This window comes from Squalius cephalus (assembly GCF_949319135.1).
Source record: "Squalius cephalus genome assembly, chromosome: 24".
NCBI lineage: Eukaryota > Metazoa > Chordata > Actinopteri > Cypriniformes > Leuciscidae > Squalius > Squalius cephalus.
This window is the reverse complement of record NC_137145.1, coordinates 2114728-2128409: the sequence shown is the minus strand read 5'-3', so window position 1 is coordinate 2128409 and position 13682 is coordinate 2114728. Positions and strand designations below refer to the sequence as shown.

The following is a 13682-nucleotide window of genomic DNA, read 5'->3' as shown; positions in this document are numbered from 1 at the left end:
AGAAATGCAGTATGGATGTGTTTTTCATAAACATACAAGGAAAGTTTTACTTTTCTTTATATTGCATTCATTTTTATCTCATACCATTAAAACGAGCCACTTTCACCGTATGAAATTAATATGGATATATGTGCAGGGTTATTATCATTAACTAAAACTAATGGTATTTAAAACATTTCTGTTCATTGAAATTAAGCTAAAATAAAAAATATATAAATATTAGTTGAAAAACTTGAACTAAACAAAAATTGGAAATGTTGTCTTGGCAATAAAAAGTTTAAGTTTTAAGCATTAAAATCATTGACTGGACAAATAAAACAGTCTAAAACTGTCATAATAATGAATTACACTTAAATGGCAATATTAAAATAATAATAAAATGAATTACTAAAAATTAAACTAAAATTAACATGAATACTAAAAATATGAAGTAAAGCCAATTCAAAATATTCATGAAATAAAAATAATACAAACACTATATTTATGACAAGATGTATACAAATCTACTATTGGCAGTTATATCCATTTTAAAATATTTATCAAATGTGCATAATTTATTACATTAGAGGAAAAAAACAGGTGTTTTTCTCAGTCTTAAGAGGTGCTTGATGTGTTTGGAACGAGATACAAATATATTTACACAAATATCTACTGTATGCCTTATATTTTTTATGTTTTTTATGTTATTTGTTTCTTATATTCAAGGCAAAATAAAAACAGTTTTTTGGCCAGTAGATGTCGCTGATGGGAAACTGTATAAACAGGTCAACTAGGTTATAATTAAAACATTTTGTACCATTTCAAATTATTTGTTAGTTCTGTTTGTTATTTTGTAAACCCTCTAACTCAGTTTCAGTTTTGGTTTAGTCTATCAGTATATTTTAGTTTTAGTTTTTATTTCTATTTCTAATAACCCTCTGTTGGTTCCCGCGTAGCAGTATTTCAATGAAATGAATGTTCTATATTATAGTTTGTATTTTTAGGGGATTTTATGGCACTAAATTATATTTATAAAATAGTTATGATCCATTTATTACTGATTATTAACTGTCGTAAATTTAGAATGCTTTGAGCAACAGACTGAAGTTTGAGCTCTTTTTAAAGAAGTTATTATGCATAAAAAAGCATTAAAAAAATTATAATTTTATATGAAATATATATTTTCCAAAACACATTTTACTCTAAAACTGTGAGAAAATGAAAGCCGTAAATCTAATTTGAGGTTGATATCTCAAAAAATGAGCTTTCAGTGGGATTTTGTTAGGCGCAGTACTAAACACTTCCACTAGGTGAAATTCGTCTCCCATTCGTTAAGTGTGACTGTTTTTTCAGGACCATTTAACCTTTTCGAATCATGTCTGATTTATTAGTGTGTGTTCACATAGCACGTGCCAAAATCGTTACCAAGTTTCGTTCCATTCCGTGCAAAAAACGTAAAAATTTTCGATCAAAAATGACTGAATTAGTGTGTTAAGAATAGAAGCAACACATGGAAAATTCATATCCCTATATTTTACACTCGATTTTTACATTCTGTGCAGTTTTATGCAAAAATGCTGCTATAATGCTATTGAGTCCAGACTAAACATGTGTAGTAAAGGTTTTAAAAAGAAAATTGTCAAACAAAAACTGAAAATATTTTGTTACCATTTTTTTTTTATTTGAGTTAGATTTGAAGCAATGCAGGAAAGTGTCAGTTCAGTTTAATTAAAAACTTTTAAATTATTATTATTATTATTATTTTCATTCACTATAATCTTGCTTGTGAACAGCCTTAATTAAACACCAAGTTAACTTCGGTTAACTTACCGAACTCCTGACTGCCTGGATATATAATCCGAAACACATAATCCGTGGCCTCATCTTCATCTTTGTCCGAGAATGACTCGCAGGATCCATGTGGACTCCTTTTACGCAGTTTTGGGAACACTTTTCCCTGGGGAATGAACACAAAAAGGTCTGCAAAACAAAACGTGTCTTATTCACACAGCTGAAGAATGAGTTTTGGGTGTACCTTTCCTCTTTGGGACCACAGAGGAGGATCTAACTGGCCATGAGGAAGCAGGCCCGTTTCCAGACACGTGAGGAACTGGAGAATGTGGCCTCCTTTTGGGAACCGAAACGGAGGTCTTTGGATCCCGTCTTGGCTGACCAAAACCACAGTACCACCACTGTCCACTGAACACAAGCAGATTCGGACAAACCTTTAATATTCCTTTAACCCTGTAAAGATACTGTATCATATTTGATATGCACATTTCAAAATTATCGAACTGATCAGAACTTGATCAAAAATCCTGTCGCACACAATCTAATACAGTCCTTCTGACTGAGAGTTTAGACTTTACATTTATTAGTTTAGTATAAGTGTACAAACATCCATCTTCAGCTTGTTTACTGGTTTTTATAAAGTAAATGTAAGAATAACTTTGATATTGTTTGTAATTTTCAAGATGAAGACTAAAGCTACTTGTGATTATCCATGCATCAGTTTTTGGAGAAATCACGAGTATCAAATATGATCATCAGGCTTTTGAGGAAAGTTTATTTGTTCCTCGCTCAATCATCATTGCATTGCATTATTTGTTTTAAAACTAAAGAGCTTTGATCATAAAACTAAGCATTTAAATATCAACTTACTAAGACATATTATTGGCAGGTATTGATATATATGCATTTTATGCAAGTATCTGCTGTACTCTTATAAAGATCTCATTGATTTACATTACAGGCATCAGACTTTCATCCCTTTTTGACCATAAAAATATCAAAATTTGCACACAATTGCATCTTTTTGCTCATTTTAAATCTCTGAATATAATTTAGCTGTTTTTTCCACTCCATATTCTCACTATATCATACTAAATGAGCCATAAAAGCCTGATGGATCAATTATGATACTCAAAAAACAAATGCAAACTGTCTAAATATTCCATGCAAATGCAAATATTTTGTCTAAAGGTTCAATAAACTGAATAATAAAAAATTAATAAAAAAAAAAAAAATTCTGAGTGTTATTGGCGTTACGGTGTTAAAGATGCTCAGGATTGATATATTCACCATGCTGATGACAGTGCAAATAGACGATCTCCTCTAGACGAATGGACATCGCAAAATCCCAATACACACTATGGGAGAAAATAAAGAGACACCAGTGTTGACTTCAAAATCATTTACACAGCCACACAGTCGACGGCACAATCATAACGCACCTTTTCTCATAATCAAACTCCCCCACGTTTCCATTCATCAGCTGGTTCGGTGTCCATTTCAGTGTCATAAGGTCCGCCGTCTGATGTAGAGAGAGGTATCCTGGGATAGATTCAGTGTCGTCTGTCTAAAAGACCAGAGACGATTTATTGCCATTCTTTATTTTAAAGGTGCAGTGTGTAATTTTTAGCAGCATCTAGTGGTGAGGTTGCGAATTGCACCCAACAGAAGTTACGGTGGCTGACAGGAAGTGATGTCGTCGTCTGAGACAGCAGAGAGGAGCCAGTTAAACAATGCGGTTTCTTTACAAAGTTACATTAAGAAATTAGGTTTACTTAATTATTCAGTATTTATTGTGAATATTATTGTAACTTGTTCATCATTGTGTCAGTGTTTTATTCGCTGACTTTAGCTGAAGCTTCTTTACACGAAGAACAACACAGTGACGAAACGCGTTTGTCCGTTTAGGGCCACCGTAGAAACATGTTGATGTAAGCGGACCCGCGGTGTGTGTAGAGAGAAATGCTCATTCTAAGCTAATAAAAACATAACGGTTCATTAAGTAAGGTCTTTATACACCACTGAAAACATAGATGTGTATATGATATTGCATTTCTGTCAACAGATCCTCCTAAATCTTACACACTGCACCTTTAAAACGCCATATCACTACAGTATCGTCACACACGTCAAAGCGATATTTGACAGCTGACGTACCGGCTGCACGAGGACGTTGTTCTTCCCGAAGAGCAGCGTGGCTCTGGAGTTCTGATGAAGAGACTGGACGTAATCGCGAGCCCAGAGAGAAGGCCTGTCGTCCATACTGCCGCTCGACTGCCTCTTCTGAATCTACACACAGAGACGGAGATCAAGGTTCGCTTCATCGCATTACCCTCTAATAGCATTTGAGATTTTTATTTTTTTATTTTTATTAGAATTTTACATATGCAACGTGTAAAAAAAGCAAGCAAAGCAAAGCAAGGTAGATAGACAGATGGATAGATTGAACAACAGATAGATAATAGATAGATAGACTGAACAACAGATAGATAGAAGATAAATAGATGGATAGACTGAATGACAGATAGAAGATAAATAGATATAGATAGACTGAATGACAGATAGATAGAAGATAAATAGATAGATGGATAGATAGTAGATAGATAGACTGAATGACAGATAGAAAAATAGATAGATAGATGGATAGACTGAATGACAGATAGATAGAAGATAAATAGATAGATGGACAGATAGTAGATAGACTGAACAACAGATAGATAGAAGATAAATAGATAGATGGATAGACTGAATGACAGATAGATAGAAGATAAATAGATAGATGGACAGATAGTAGATAGATAGACTGAACAACAGATAGATAGAAGATAAATAGATGGACAGATATTAGATAGATAGACTGAACGACAGATAGAAGATAAATAGATAGATGGATATATAGATAGATAGATAGATGGATACACTGAACAACAGACAGATAGAAGATAAATAGATAGATAGATAGATAGACTGAACAACAGATAGATAGAAGATAAATAGATGGATAGACTGAACAACAGATAGATAGAAGATAAATAGATGAATAGACTGAACAACAGATAGATAGAAGATAAATAGATGGATAGATAGATAGTAGATAGATAGACTGAAGAACAGACAGATAGAAGATAAATAGATGGATAGATAGATAGATGGATAGACTGAACAACAGACAGATAGAAGATAAATAGATGGATAGATAGATAGTAGATAGATAGTAGATAGATAGACTGAAGAACAGACAGATAGAAGATAAATAGATAGACTGAACAACAGACAGATAGAAGATAAATAGATAGATGGATAGACTGAACAACAGACAGATAGAAGATAAATAGATAGATGGATAGACTGAACAACAGACAGATAGAAGATAAATAGATGGATAAATAGATAGATAGATAGACTGAACGACAGATAGAAGATAAATAGATGGATAGATAGTAGATAGATAGTAGATAGATAGACTGAAGAACAGACAGATAGAAGATAGATGGATAGACTGAACAACAGACAGATAGAAGATAAATAGATAGATGGATAGACTGAACAACAGACAGATAGAAGATAAATAGATAGATGGATAGACTGAACAACAGACAGATAGAAGATAAATAGATGGATAAATAGATAGATAGATAGACTGAATGACAGATAGAAGATAAATAGATGGATAAATAGATAGATAGATAGATAGATAGACTGAACAACAGATAGAAGATAAATAGATAGACTGAATGACAGATAGAAGATAAATAGATAGATTAGATAGACAACAGATAGATAGAAGATAAATAGATGGATATAGATAGTAGATAGATAGATAGACTGAACAACAGATAGATAGAAGATAAATAGATAGATGATAGACAGACAAAACAAGAAATCTAAATAAAGCGGAGCACGCAGTGAGTCTGCAGTCTCAGCACACATTAGTGATATTCTCTGAGCCGATGGTGTTTGAGTCGAGGTCGAGCGCTGCATGATCTCACGCCGAACCCAAAGCATGAATGTTGCGAGTCTTACGAGCGCGGGGCGTTTAGTGGGAGAGTCCTGCCGGCAGTGTCCGCTGTGGATGCGGTGTCTCTGCACCAGCTCGTCAGCCGACGGGTCCGTCCAGAAGTGATTGGCCGTCTTGGCTTTCGTGTAATCCAGAGCGCACGGACCGACTGAAACACACACCGTGTGCAGAAAAACATCACACACACATCTTTACCTCAATGCAGCATAATATTTTCTAAATGTCATAATCATTTGTTAACAAACATGTATTCATTACTTCAATGAGCTCATTATATCTGCATTAAATTATTACATTGTTTAAATTAATTAAGTTTTTGCTAACTGTGATTTTGTATATGTACATTTCTGAAATACATAACTTAGACAGTTTCCTCTGATAACTATGGAAGCTTGTTTCCGCCACAAAATAAAACATTTTAAAGGATAATTGCGACTTTTTATCTCACAATTGCGATTTACATCTCGCAATTCTGACTTCATAACACATAATTGCGAGTTTATTTCACGCAATTCTGACTTTATATCTCGCAATTCTGACTTCATAACACATAATTGCGAGTTTATTTCACGCAATTCTGACTTTATATCACGCAATTCTGACTTTATAACACATAATTGTGAGTTTATATCTCACAATTCTGACATCTTTTCTCAGAATTGCGTGTTATAAAGTCACAATTGTGAGATATAAAGTCCAATTCTAAGGAAAAAAAGACAGACTTTTTTTAAAATTATTTTTACCTCAGAATAGTTTATATATCACAATTCTGACTTTATAACACGCAATTGCGACTTTATATCATGCAATTCTGACTTTATATCTCGCAATTGCGACTTTATTTCTCAGAATTGCGACTTTATATCTCGCAATTGCGACTTTATTTCTCAGAATTCTGACTTCATATCTCGCAATTGTGAGAAAAAAAGTCAGAATTGTGAGATAAAAAGTCGCAATTAGTATTATTTATTTATTATTCAGTGGCGGAAACAAGCTTCCATAGATAACAGATCACTGTAAATTGTAATATGGACTAATATGCACTTTCTGTAAAGCTGCTTTGAAACGATGTGTGTTGTGAAAAGCGCTATACAAATAAATGTGAATTGAATTGAATATCGCAATTATAATACACAGCAAAAAAAAACTGGTTACACTTTATTTTAAGGTGTCATTGTTACAGTGTAATTATATATTTAAATACTGAGTAATATTAAGCAACTACATGTACTTACTATAGGGTTAGGGTAGGATTAGGGTTTGGTTGAGGGTTAATTTCATGTAATTATGCATAATTTACTGTTATTACTATGGTACATACATATGTTACATGCAACAAGGACACTGTAAGATAAAGTGTTACCAAAAACTACACACAATTTCTATATGTAATCAGAACTACATTGTAGGTCAACTATGTAATAGAAATACTATGTAATTGAAAATGTTACAACTATGTAATAGAAATACTTAATTTCTATATACATAAAATTTCAGTAACACTTTCAATAGAGGTTAAACATGTGACGTCACGTGACTGCGGTCACACACACACACTGAGTGGCAGTAACACTGAGCGGCCGCATTTGTTTTCAGCGTGAATGCCGTTAAAAACACATCTAAAACGGGAAAGAGCTTTGAGATTGACTGAACAACTGAACAACTTTGACCAGAAATCTGAGGTATATTCTTACAGACTGATGAAAGATACAGAACAGAGAAGCAAATAAATCGCTGCAATTCACAGAAACAACTGGATCCAGGATTTGCAGTGATTATTGTGTCAATATGCTGAATTATGGGGTAAAATCACACCCTATATATTGTATTGTTATATATATTGTGTTTACAACTCATCAATTAAATATTTACCATTGTATATTCTGCATAATTGGATGATTTTTAAATAAACACTGACAAAAAACTACACAAGATTTAGTGCTGGACGATATGATGATATATATAACATTGATATGAATGATCACATGGATTTAAACCTAACTATATTATATTTATATAAAGCGTTCACAGGCAAATTTGCTTTATGTATTTCCCCAGCATTGAAATCAGGCTCATATAAATGTCAGGAAACACGATTCCTGCTGCATGTCAATATCCATGATCACTGGATCTGTGGTAAGCTGTAAGGAACACTATATCGAGTCCAACCTTTAGTTTAAACTGATAATCGTGTGTTTTACTGGCGTTTCCACAGTTTCCTCTATTAACTCCAGTCACTCCGCAGCTCTTCTGCCACTCAGAGTGACGTCAGTGCATAACCTCTATAAGGTCCCGCTTGTTAACATTAGGTAGAACATTAACTAACCTAAACCAACAATAAAAACATCGCAATATACAAATTCTTGAACATATTTAAAAATATCAAAGCTGATACCAAGCAAAGATGCGAGGATTGGGCCGTCAACTGGATCTCTCAGAAGCGCTTCTCTTTCATAAAACTTGCTGAAATACAAATAAAAGTAAAAGTAATGGCATTCAGGATCAGAATAACATACTACTGCACTTTGCATACTGAGCTAGTCTGTAAATGTTCTGTATGCATGGAATACTCATGGATGTAAGTGTAACAAAGTAACTAGAAGGCTAATATTATTATTTGATCACTGCCTATGAAGCTATAAAATGTGAACACAAAATTGGATTGCATTTACAAAATTGCCATTTTCATTTGAGGTGATAATTGAATGGCACTTGCTGAATTACACATGCAACAGCATTTTTAAAACAGAAATAATATCTGTCATTAATTCATTCTTCACCTGCTGTTCTCCACCATGTAATGTACGATTTTGTCCAGCATCTTCTCTGTAAGCGCAGTGCGAATCCAGAGGTGTTTGATGGCCAGCGGGGACAGGTTGGGCGGCCTGGGATGTTTTCGGACGATCTCTTGACTCACCTGGCTCTGGTTTTGTCTTGTGTTGTGAAAAGTAAAATAATACTGAATGAAAATCAACTATATTTACCCTTTTTACTTTCTTAACTCTCAAATGCATGATTCAACAGTGCACAGTTATCATTTGATTTCAAACCAGCATATTACTCATTATTTTAATACATATAATTAATTACAATTCATAAAATGAAAATAATAAAAAAATATATGAATATGTAATAAATAAATACATTTATAAATATAAATAATATAACTTATTAAAATGTATATAATTATTATTGTTGTTAGAAATAATAATATTATTAGCAAGATTATTATTATTATTAAGAATTAAACAAATATAATTAAGTACAATTAATTAAATGAAAAGAATAATACATTTATATTTGTATATTATAAAATATAATTATAAAATATATTTATAGTTATAAAATATAATTGATAAAAAATTATAATCTAATATAAATGATAAAAAATAATTATTTAATCTAAATTACAATTATTATTGTCATTAAAAATAATCATTATTAATATTATTATTATTTATTAAACATACTTTTTTATTATTATTATTGTTTCATTTATATAGCACCTTTCTAAAGAAAAGGAACAAAAAACAGCATAATTCCAGAAATCTGAGAATTTGACCAAAGCTTAAATAATAATAATATAATTTTTCAAAAAAATAATTACATTTATAAAATAGAATAAAATGTATAAAATTAATTATATAGTATTATCTTAATAATAATATTTCTTGTTATATTGTTTCATTTAAATACCACATTACAACAAACTCACTTGTTCTCTATGATTTGCTCCAGTTCCTGGACCTTCCTGCACAGTTCCTCAGCTGGTGGAAACATCTTCCCCACCTTCATGAAAAGAGCCGCCAGCTTGTTACTGCGCAGGAATCCGGCGGCCCGTCGCTTCAGCCCATGAAGAACACACGCTTCCACCACACCTGCACAAACCACAAACCACAAACCACAAACCACAGATACATCTCCATTCAACCTTTAGTCACAGTGGGCTCTATTTTAAGGATCTAAGCACATGGTCTAAAATCCACTAAGAGTCCAAATCCACTTTTGCTAGTTTAACGACGGGAAAAATGGTCGGCGCTCCCGGTGCATGGTCTAAAAGGGTTGTCCCTATTCTCTTAATGAGTAATGGGTGTGTTTCGGGCGTAATGTGCAATTAAGTCTCATCTCCCATTCCCTTTAAAAGCCAGTAGCGGTCGCGCCTTGTCGGATTCGCTATTTACATGGCAGAATTTGCAAGCAGAAAACGCTTCTCTAGCGAGGAAACGGATCTGAGGAAGCGGACAAAGTGTACGCTCCTTGTGGACCCGCCTATAACGCGCTCTTTAAATAAATAAAAAATACAGCGCCATTGACTTTAGACCAGGTTTTTGTAGGTCAATGTCTCAGTCTATTTCAGTTCCTCAAAATAGCAATGCTCCAACAATGCGCCTGAACACACACCTCGTTCTCAGACCAGCACACCCATGGGCAAACAGATGGGCACAAATGCATTTGCTATTTAAACATCGTGGCGCAGGACGTGAAAATGAAAATTGCGTCGGGCTGAAACTAGCAAAAAACAATTGCATCGCGCTACGTTGCACCGGGTGTATAATAGAGCCCTTAGTGTTTATCTGCTCGATTACAGAACGCAGTAATCTGACAGCATCATGAACAGATTGTTAGGTGGAGGTGGTTTGACAGCTCACTGAAGCAAACGGATATGATGTGAGCCATCAGTGATAACCCGAGTAATTAGTGTCCTTTCACCAGCCCACTCACCATACTGACATACCAGATACAACACACTGACGTTCAAGGTGAAATAAAGTTGAGACTAAAATATGCATTTAAAAGGAAAATGCTTTTGTCACATGCATTGGGACCTATTATGCCTTTTTATAAAGTCTTGATGTTGTTTTTAGTCTCTACTAGAACATGTTTTCCTGCTTGAATGTTGATTATTTTCCTCATATTCTCCATTGTTGCAGCTCCTCTCTTCCCAGTCTGTCAGTAACGCTCTGGAGTGTGTTTTCCGTACAGCGGCGTAACTCGCTGCTTAACTATCGTAGTCCGATGCATGATTGAATAAATCAACAAGCTAGTCATGACTGTTTCCCGAAACCAAATTGTCGCAAATTGGTTGCATTTTTGCGACAACTTTGGTTAATGATGTCACGCACGTGGTGGAGTAATAACTACTTTTAATGAATCTGTTTGAGATCAAATTAATGCTAGATGTTTTGCTATGAATTATGAATATAGCATCTGAGGACTATATCTGAGTCCAAACTCAGCCCCTTTCCATACAAACATGGGTATTTTCAAAACCGTAGCTTTTTCTATGCGGTTTGGCCATTCGTCCACACGCAAACGCAGTATCCGGTGGTCACTGAAACCGAACCTTTTTGAAAACTCCTGCCAGGGTGAAGATTTTCAGAAACTCCGGTTGCAGTGTTTGTCGTGTAGATGGTAAAACGGGAGGTTTTGGCTTGTGATGTCGGAACTGGAAATAACCTTTTTTTCCAGGCTTTTGATTGGCCAACAGGGCTTTACGGTAGGGTTATATCGCCACCTGTTGGTTTGGAATAGTCTTGACAGCGCTTCATAGCGTGTTTTTGCGTTTTCATGTGGACGCAAAAAAAAATTTAAGCGAAGAAGGACAAATTATTATAACAATACCCGTGTACGTGTGGACTAGGCCTCAGAGTGTTATAAGTAGCACTGAAGCAGTGTTGAAGTTAATGAGATAATTAAGCGAGTGATGATTGACCATTATTGAAGACACCTGATGTTAACAAGCAGAATCACTGAAGGAGAAAATTACAAATAGTAAGTCATCATTATGGTGATCAGTGTTTGCTTTAGTTGGGCTCTTGACCCTTAAATTATTAACATTAGATTTAGTTTGGCTGCTGTAACTGCCAGATGAACAAAGAGAAAAGATTGGTTTGTGTTTTGACATAATCATTTTTTGATCTGAATCACTGAACTCATTTAGAGCCTAATCTCTGAGTTAGGATTACTTTATTGATTATAGCAGCACTGTCCTTACACAGCATCATATTTTTAGCATTTTCAATGTAATCCAAAGGATTTCTTAAAAGTTGTTCTGATACAAAAAAAACCTTTAATTTAGACACACAGACATCAAGAATCTGCCTTATCTGTCTTCAATAATGCTCAATCATCTCTCAATTAATCACTTAATTATCTAATTAACTTCAACACTGCTGAAGTGTTACGTATAACACTCTGAGTGTGGACTCATATAAACACTGAGCAGTGTTAATTTAACACAGGGGATTTTGCTGTGTATTGCACAAATTTTTCTTTTTTATAAGTCCACATTAAGTCCACGAAACTCTGCTTCTAACCACAGGTCGAGAGCTGTCGTTCCAACCACACAACTTTGCGATGCTGTTTGCGAATGTTCGTTGGAACTATATTTTCGGGAAACACCGATTCATTGAACTATGCTGATAAAAACGGAACTTGCGACCATATTGGCTAACAGTGCTTTTGGGAAACACATCCGTTTAGTTCCTGTCTCTATGAAGCCCCTCCTTCTGAAAAGCACACTGTGCTCTGATTGGTCGGCTAGATCAGTGTGTTGTGATTGGTCGAGTACTTCGAGCGTGTCTGGGAAATGTCCCGCCCCTTACCATAACCCCACTACAATGGAGGCGTTTCAGGAGTTCAGAAACAGACTTTGTGCTCAAACAGCAACATACACACTAAAGACAGTTGAACGTAAAAAAAACCCAATAGATCCTCTTTAAAACAGTTTAAATTGATGCAATTTACATAAAGTAAGAGTTCGGCATAGATTGCTGCTTGTAGGCACATGCACAATCTCACACATGTTGCCATTTTGATATTTTTCATTGATATTTTGGTAACACTTTACAATAAGGTTCATTAGTTAACATAGTTAATGTATTAACTAACAATGAGCAAAACATTTGTTACTATATTAGTTATTTTTGTTAATGTTAGTTAATAAAATACAGCTGTTCATTGTGTGTTCCTGTTAGTTCACAGTGTATTAACTAATGTTAACAAATACAACCTTTGATTTTAATAATGTATTAGTAAATGTTGAAATTAATATTACTAAATGCTGTAGAAGTATTGTTCATTCTTAGTTCATGTTAACTAAGGTAGTTAACTAATGAACCTTATTATAAATGTTGCCGATATTTTTAATGTTTGAGGGGTTTTGAAGTGAAGATCATCTTACCGCAGAAAGAAAATATGTGACTGCTGTCTTCATGTACGAACTTGCGTGTCACGGCCTCCTCCATGATCTGCTTGACCTGAAAGTCCAAACCAACATCTGAGAATCTCACAGGCATCATTGTGATGATGTTCAACCGCTGAGAATCATGGGTAACGGGGGTGAGGAGACGTCTCGAGGTTCGAGTCATGAAGGATGGGGAATAAAACATGCTCTCTTACTCATAGGTTGTTTCTGACTTGCGCTCCATCATAATGACTGGGTGGCGTGTGCAGATGGACATATGTGATGAGGCGTTCAGAGAAACAGAAGCGAGTGTGTGACTCGGATCAGAGTGGCTTTCACTTCCTGACGCATTATTGAAATTATATTCACATGGTGCATTCAAAACGGCACCTTCACCGGGTGAACAATCATGACAGGGTCATTCAATTTAAAGTTCAGAAGAATGATTTTTGAGCCCTATAATATGGCACAAGGATGATCACTCCTGAATTAAATGCACCGATAATTTCATTAGGGCCACCTTATATGTTAATATGGCATCGGCCGATATATGTTCATTTTCAATGTTATCGTTATCGCCCCAATAAGAAAATTTGGCCGATATCTTAAAGCCGATAAATAATGTATTATTTCCTCCAGCTGAGACTCTTCAGATGCGCACTGTTCAACATGATGGTTCTGAATGGTATTAGAATATGATTAGAATCA

General features: G+C 34.5%; 1 protein-coding gene across 1 annotated transcript in view; it reads right to left on the bottom strand.

The window, feature by feature from the left end:
- The window catches only part of sgsm1b (small G protein signaling modulator 1b), a 32173-nt gene that overhangs the window by 15255 nt on the left and 3236 nt on the right, over nucleotides 1-13682 (bottom strand). Inside the window, exons 3-12 of the mRNA XM_079860759.1 lie at nucleotides 12972-13047; nucleotides 9504-9666; nucleotides 8569-8721; nucleotides 8184-8251; nucleotides 5794-5936; nucleotides 3928-4059; nucleotides 3213-3337; nucleotides 3061-3128; nucleotides 2015-2178; nucleotides 1810-1936 (exon numbers count right to left, since the gene is read on the bottom strand). Of these exons, the coding sequence (XP_079716885.1) occupies nucleotides 1810-1936; nucleotides 2015-2178; nucleotides 3061-3128; nucleotides 3213-3337; nucleotides 3928-4059; nucleotides 5794-5936; nucleotides 8184-8251; nucleotides 8569-8721; nucleotides 9504-9666; nucleotides 12972-13047 (1219 nt within the window). The remainder of the gene's footprint in view (nucleotides 1-1809; nucleotides 1937-2014; nucleotides 2179-3060; nucleotides 3129-3212; nucleotides 3338-3927; nucleotides 4060-5793; nucleotides 5937-8183; nucleotides 8252-8568; nucleotides 8722-9503; nucleotides 9667-12971; nucleotides 13048-13682) is intronic.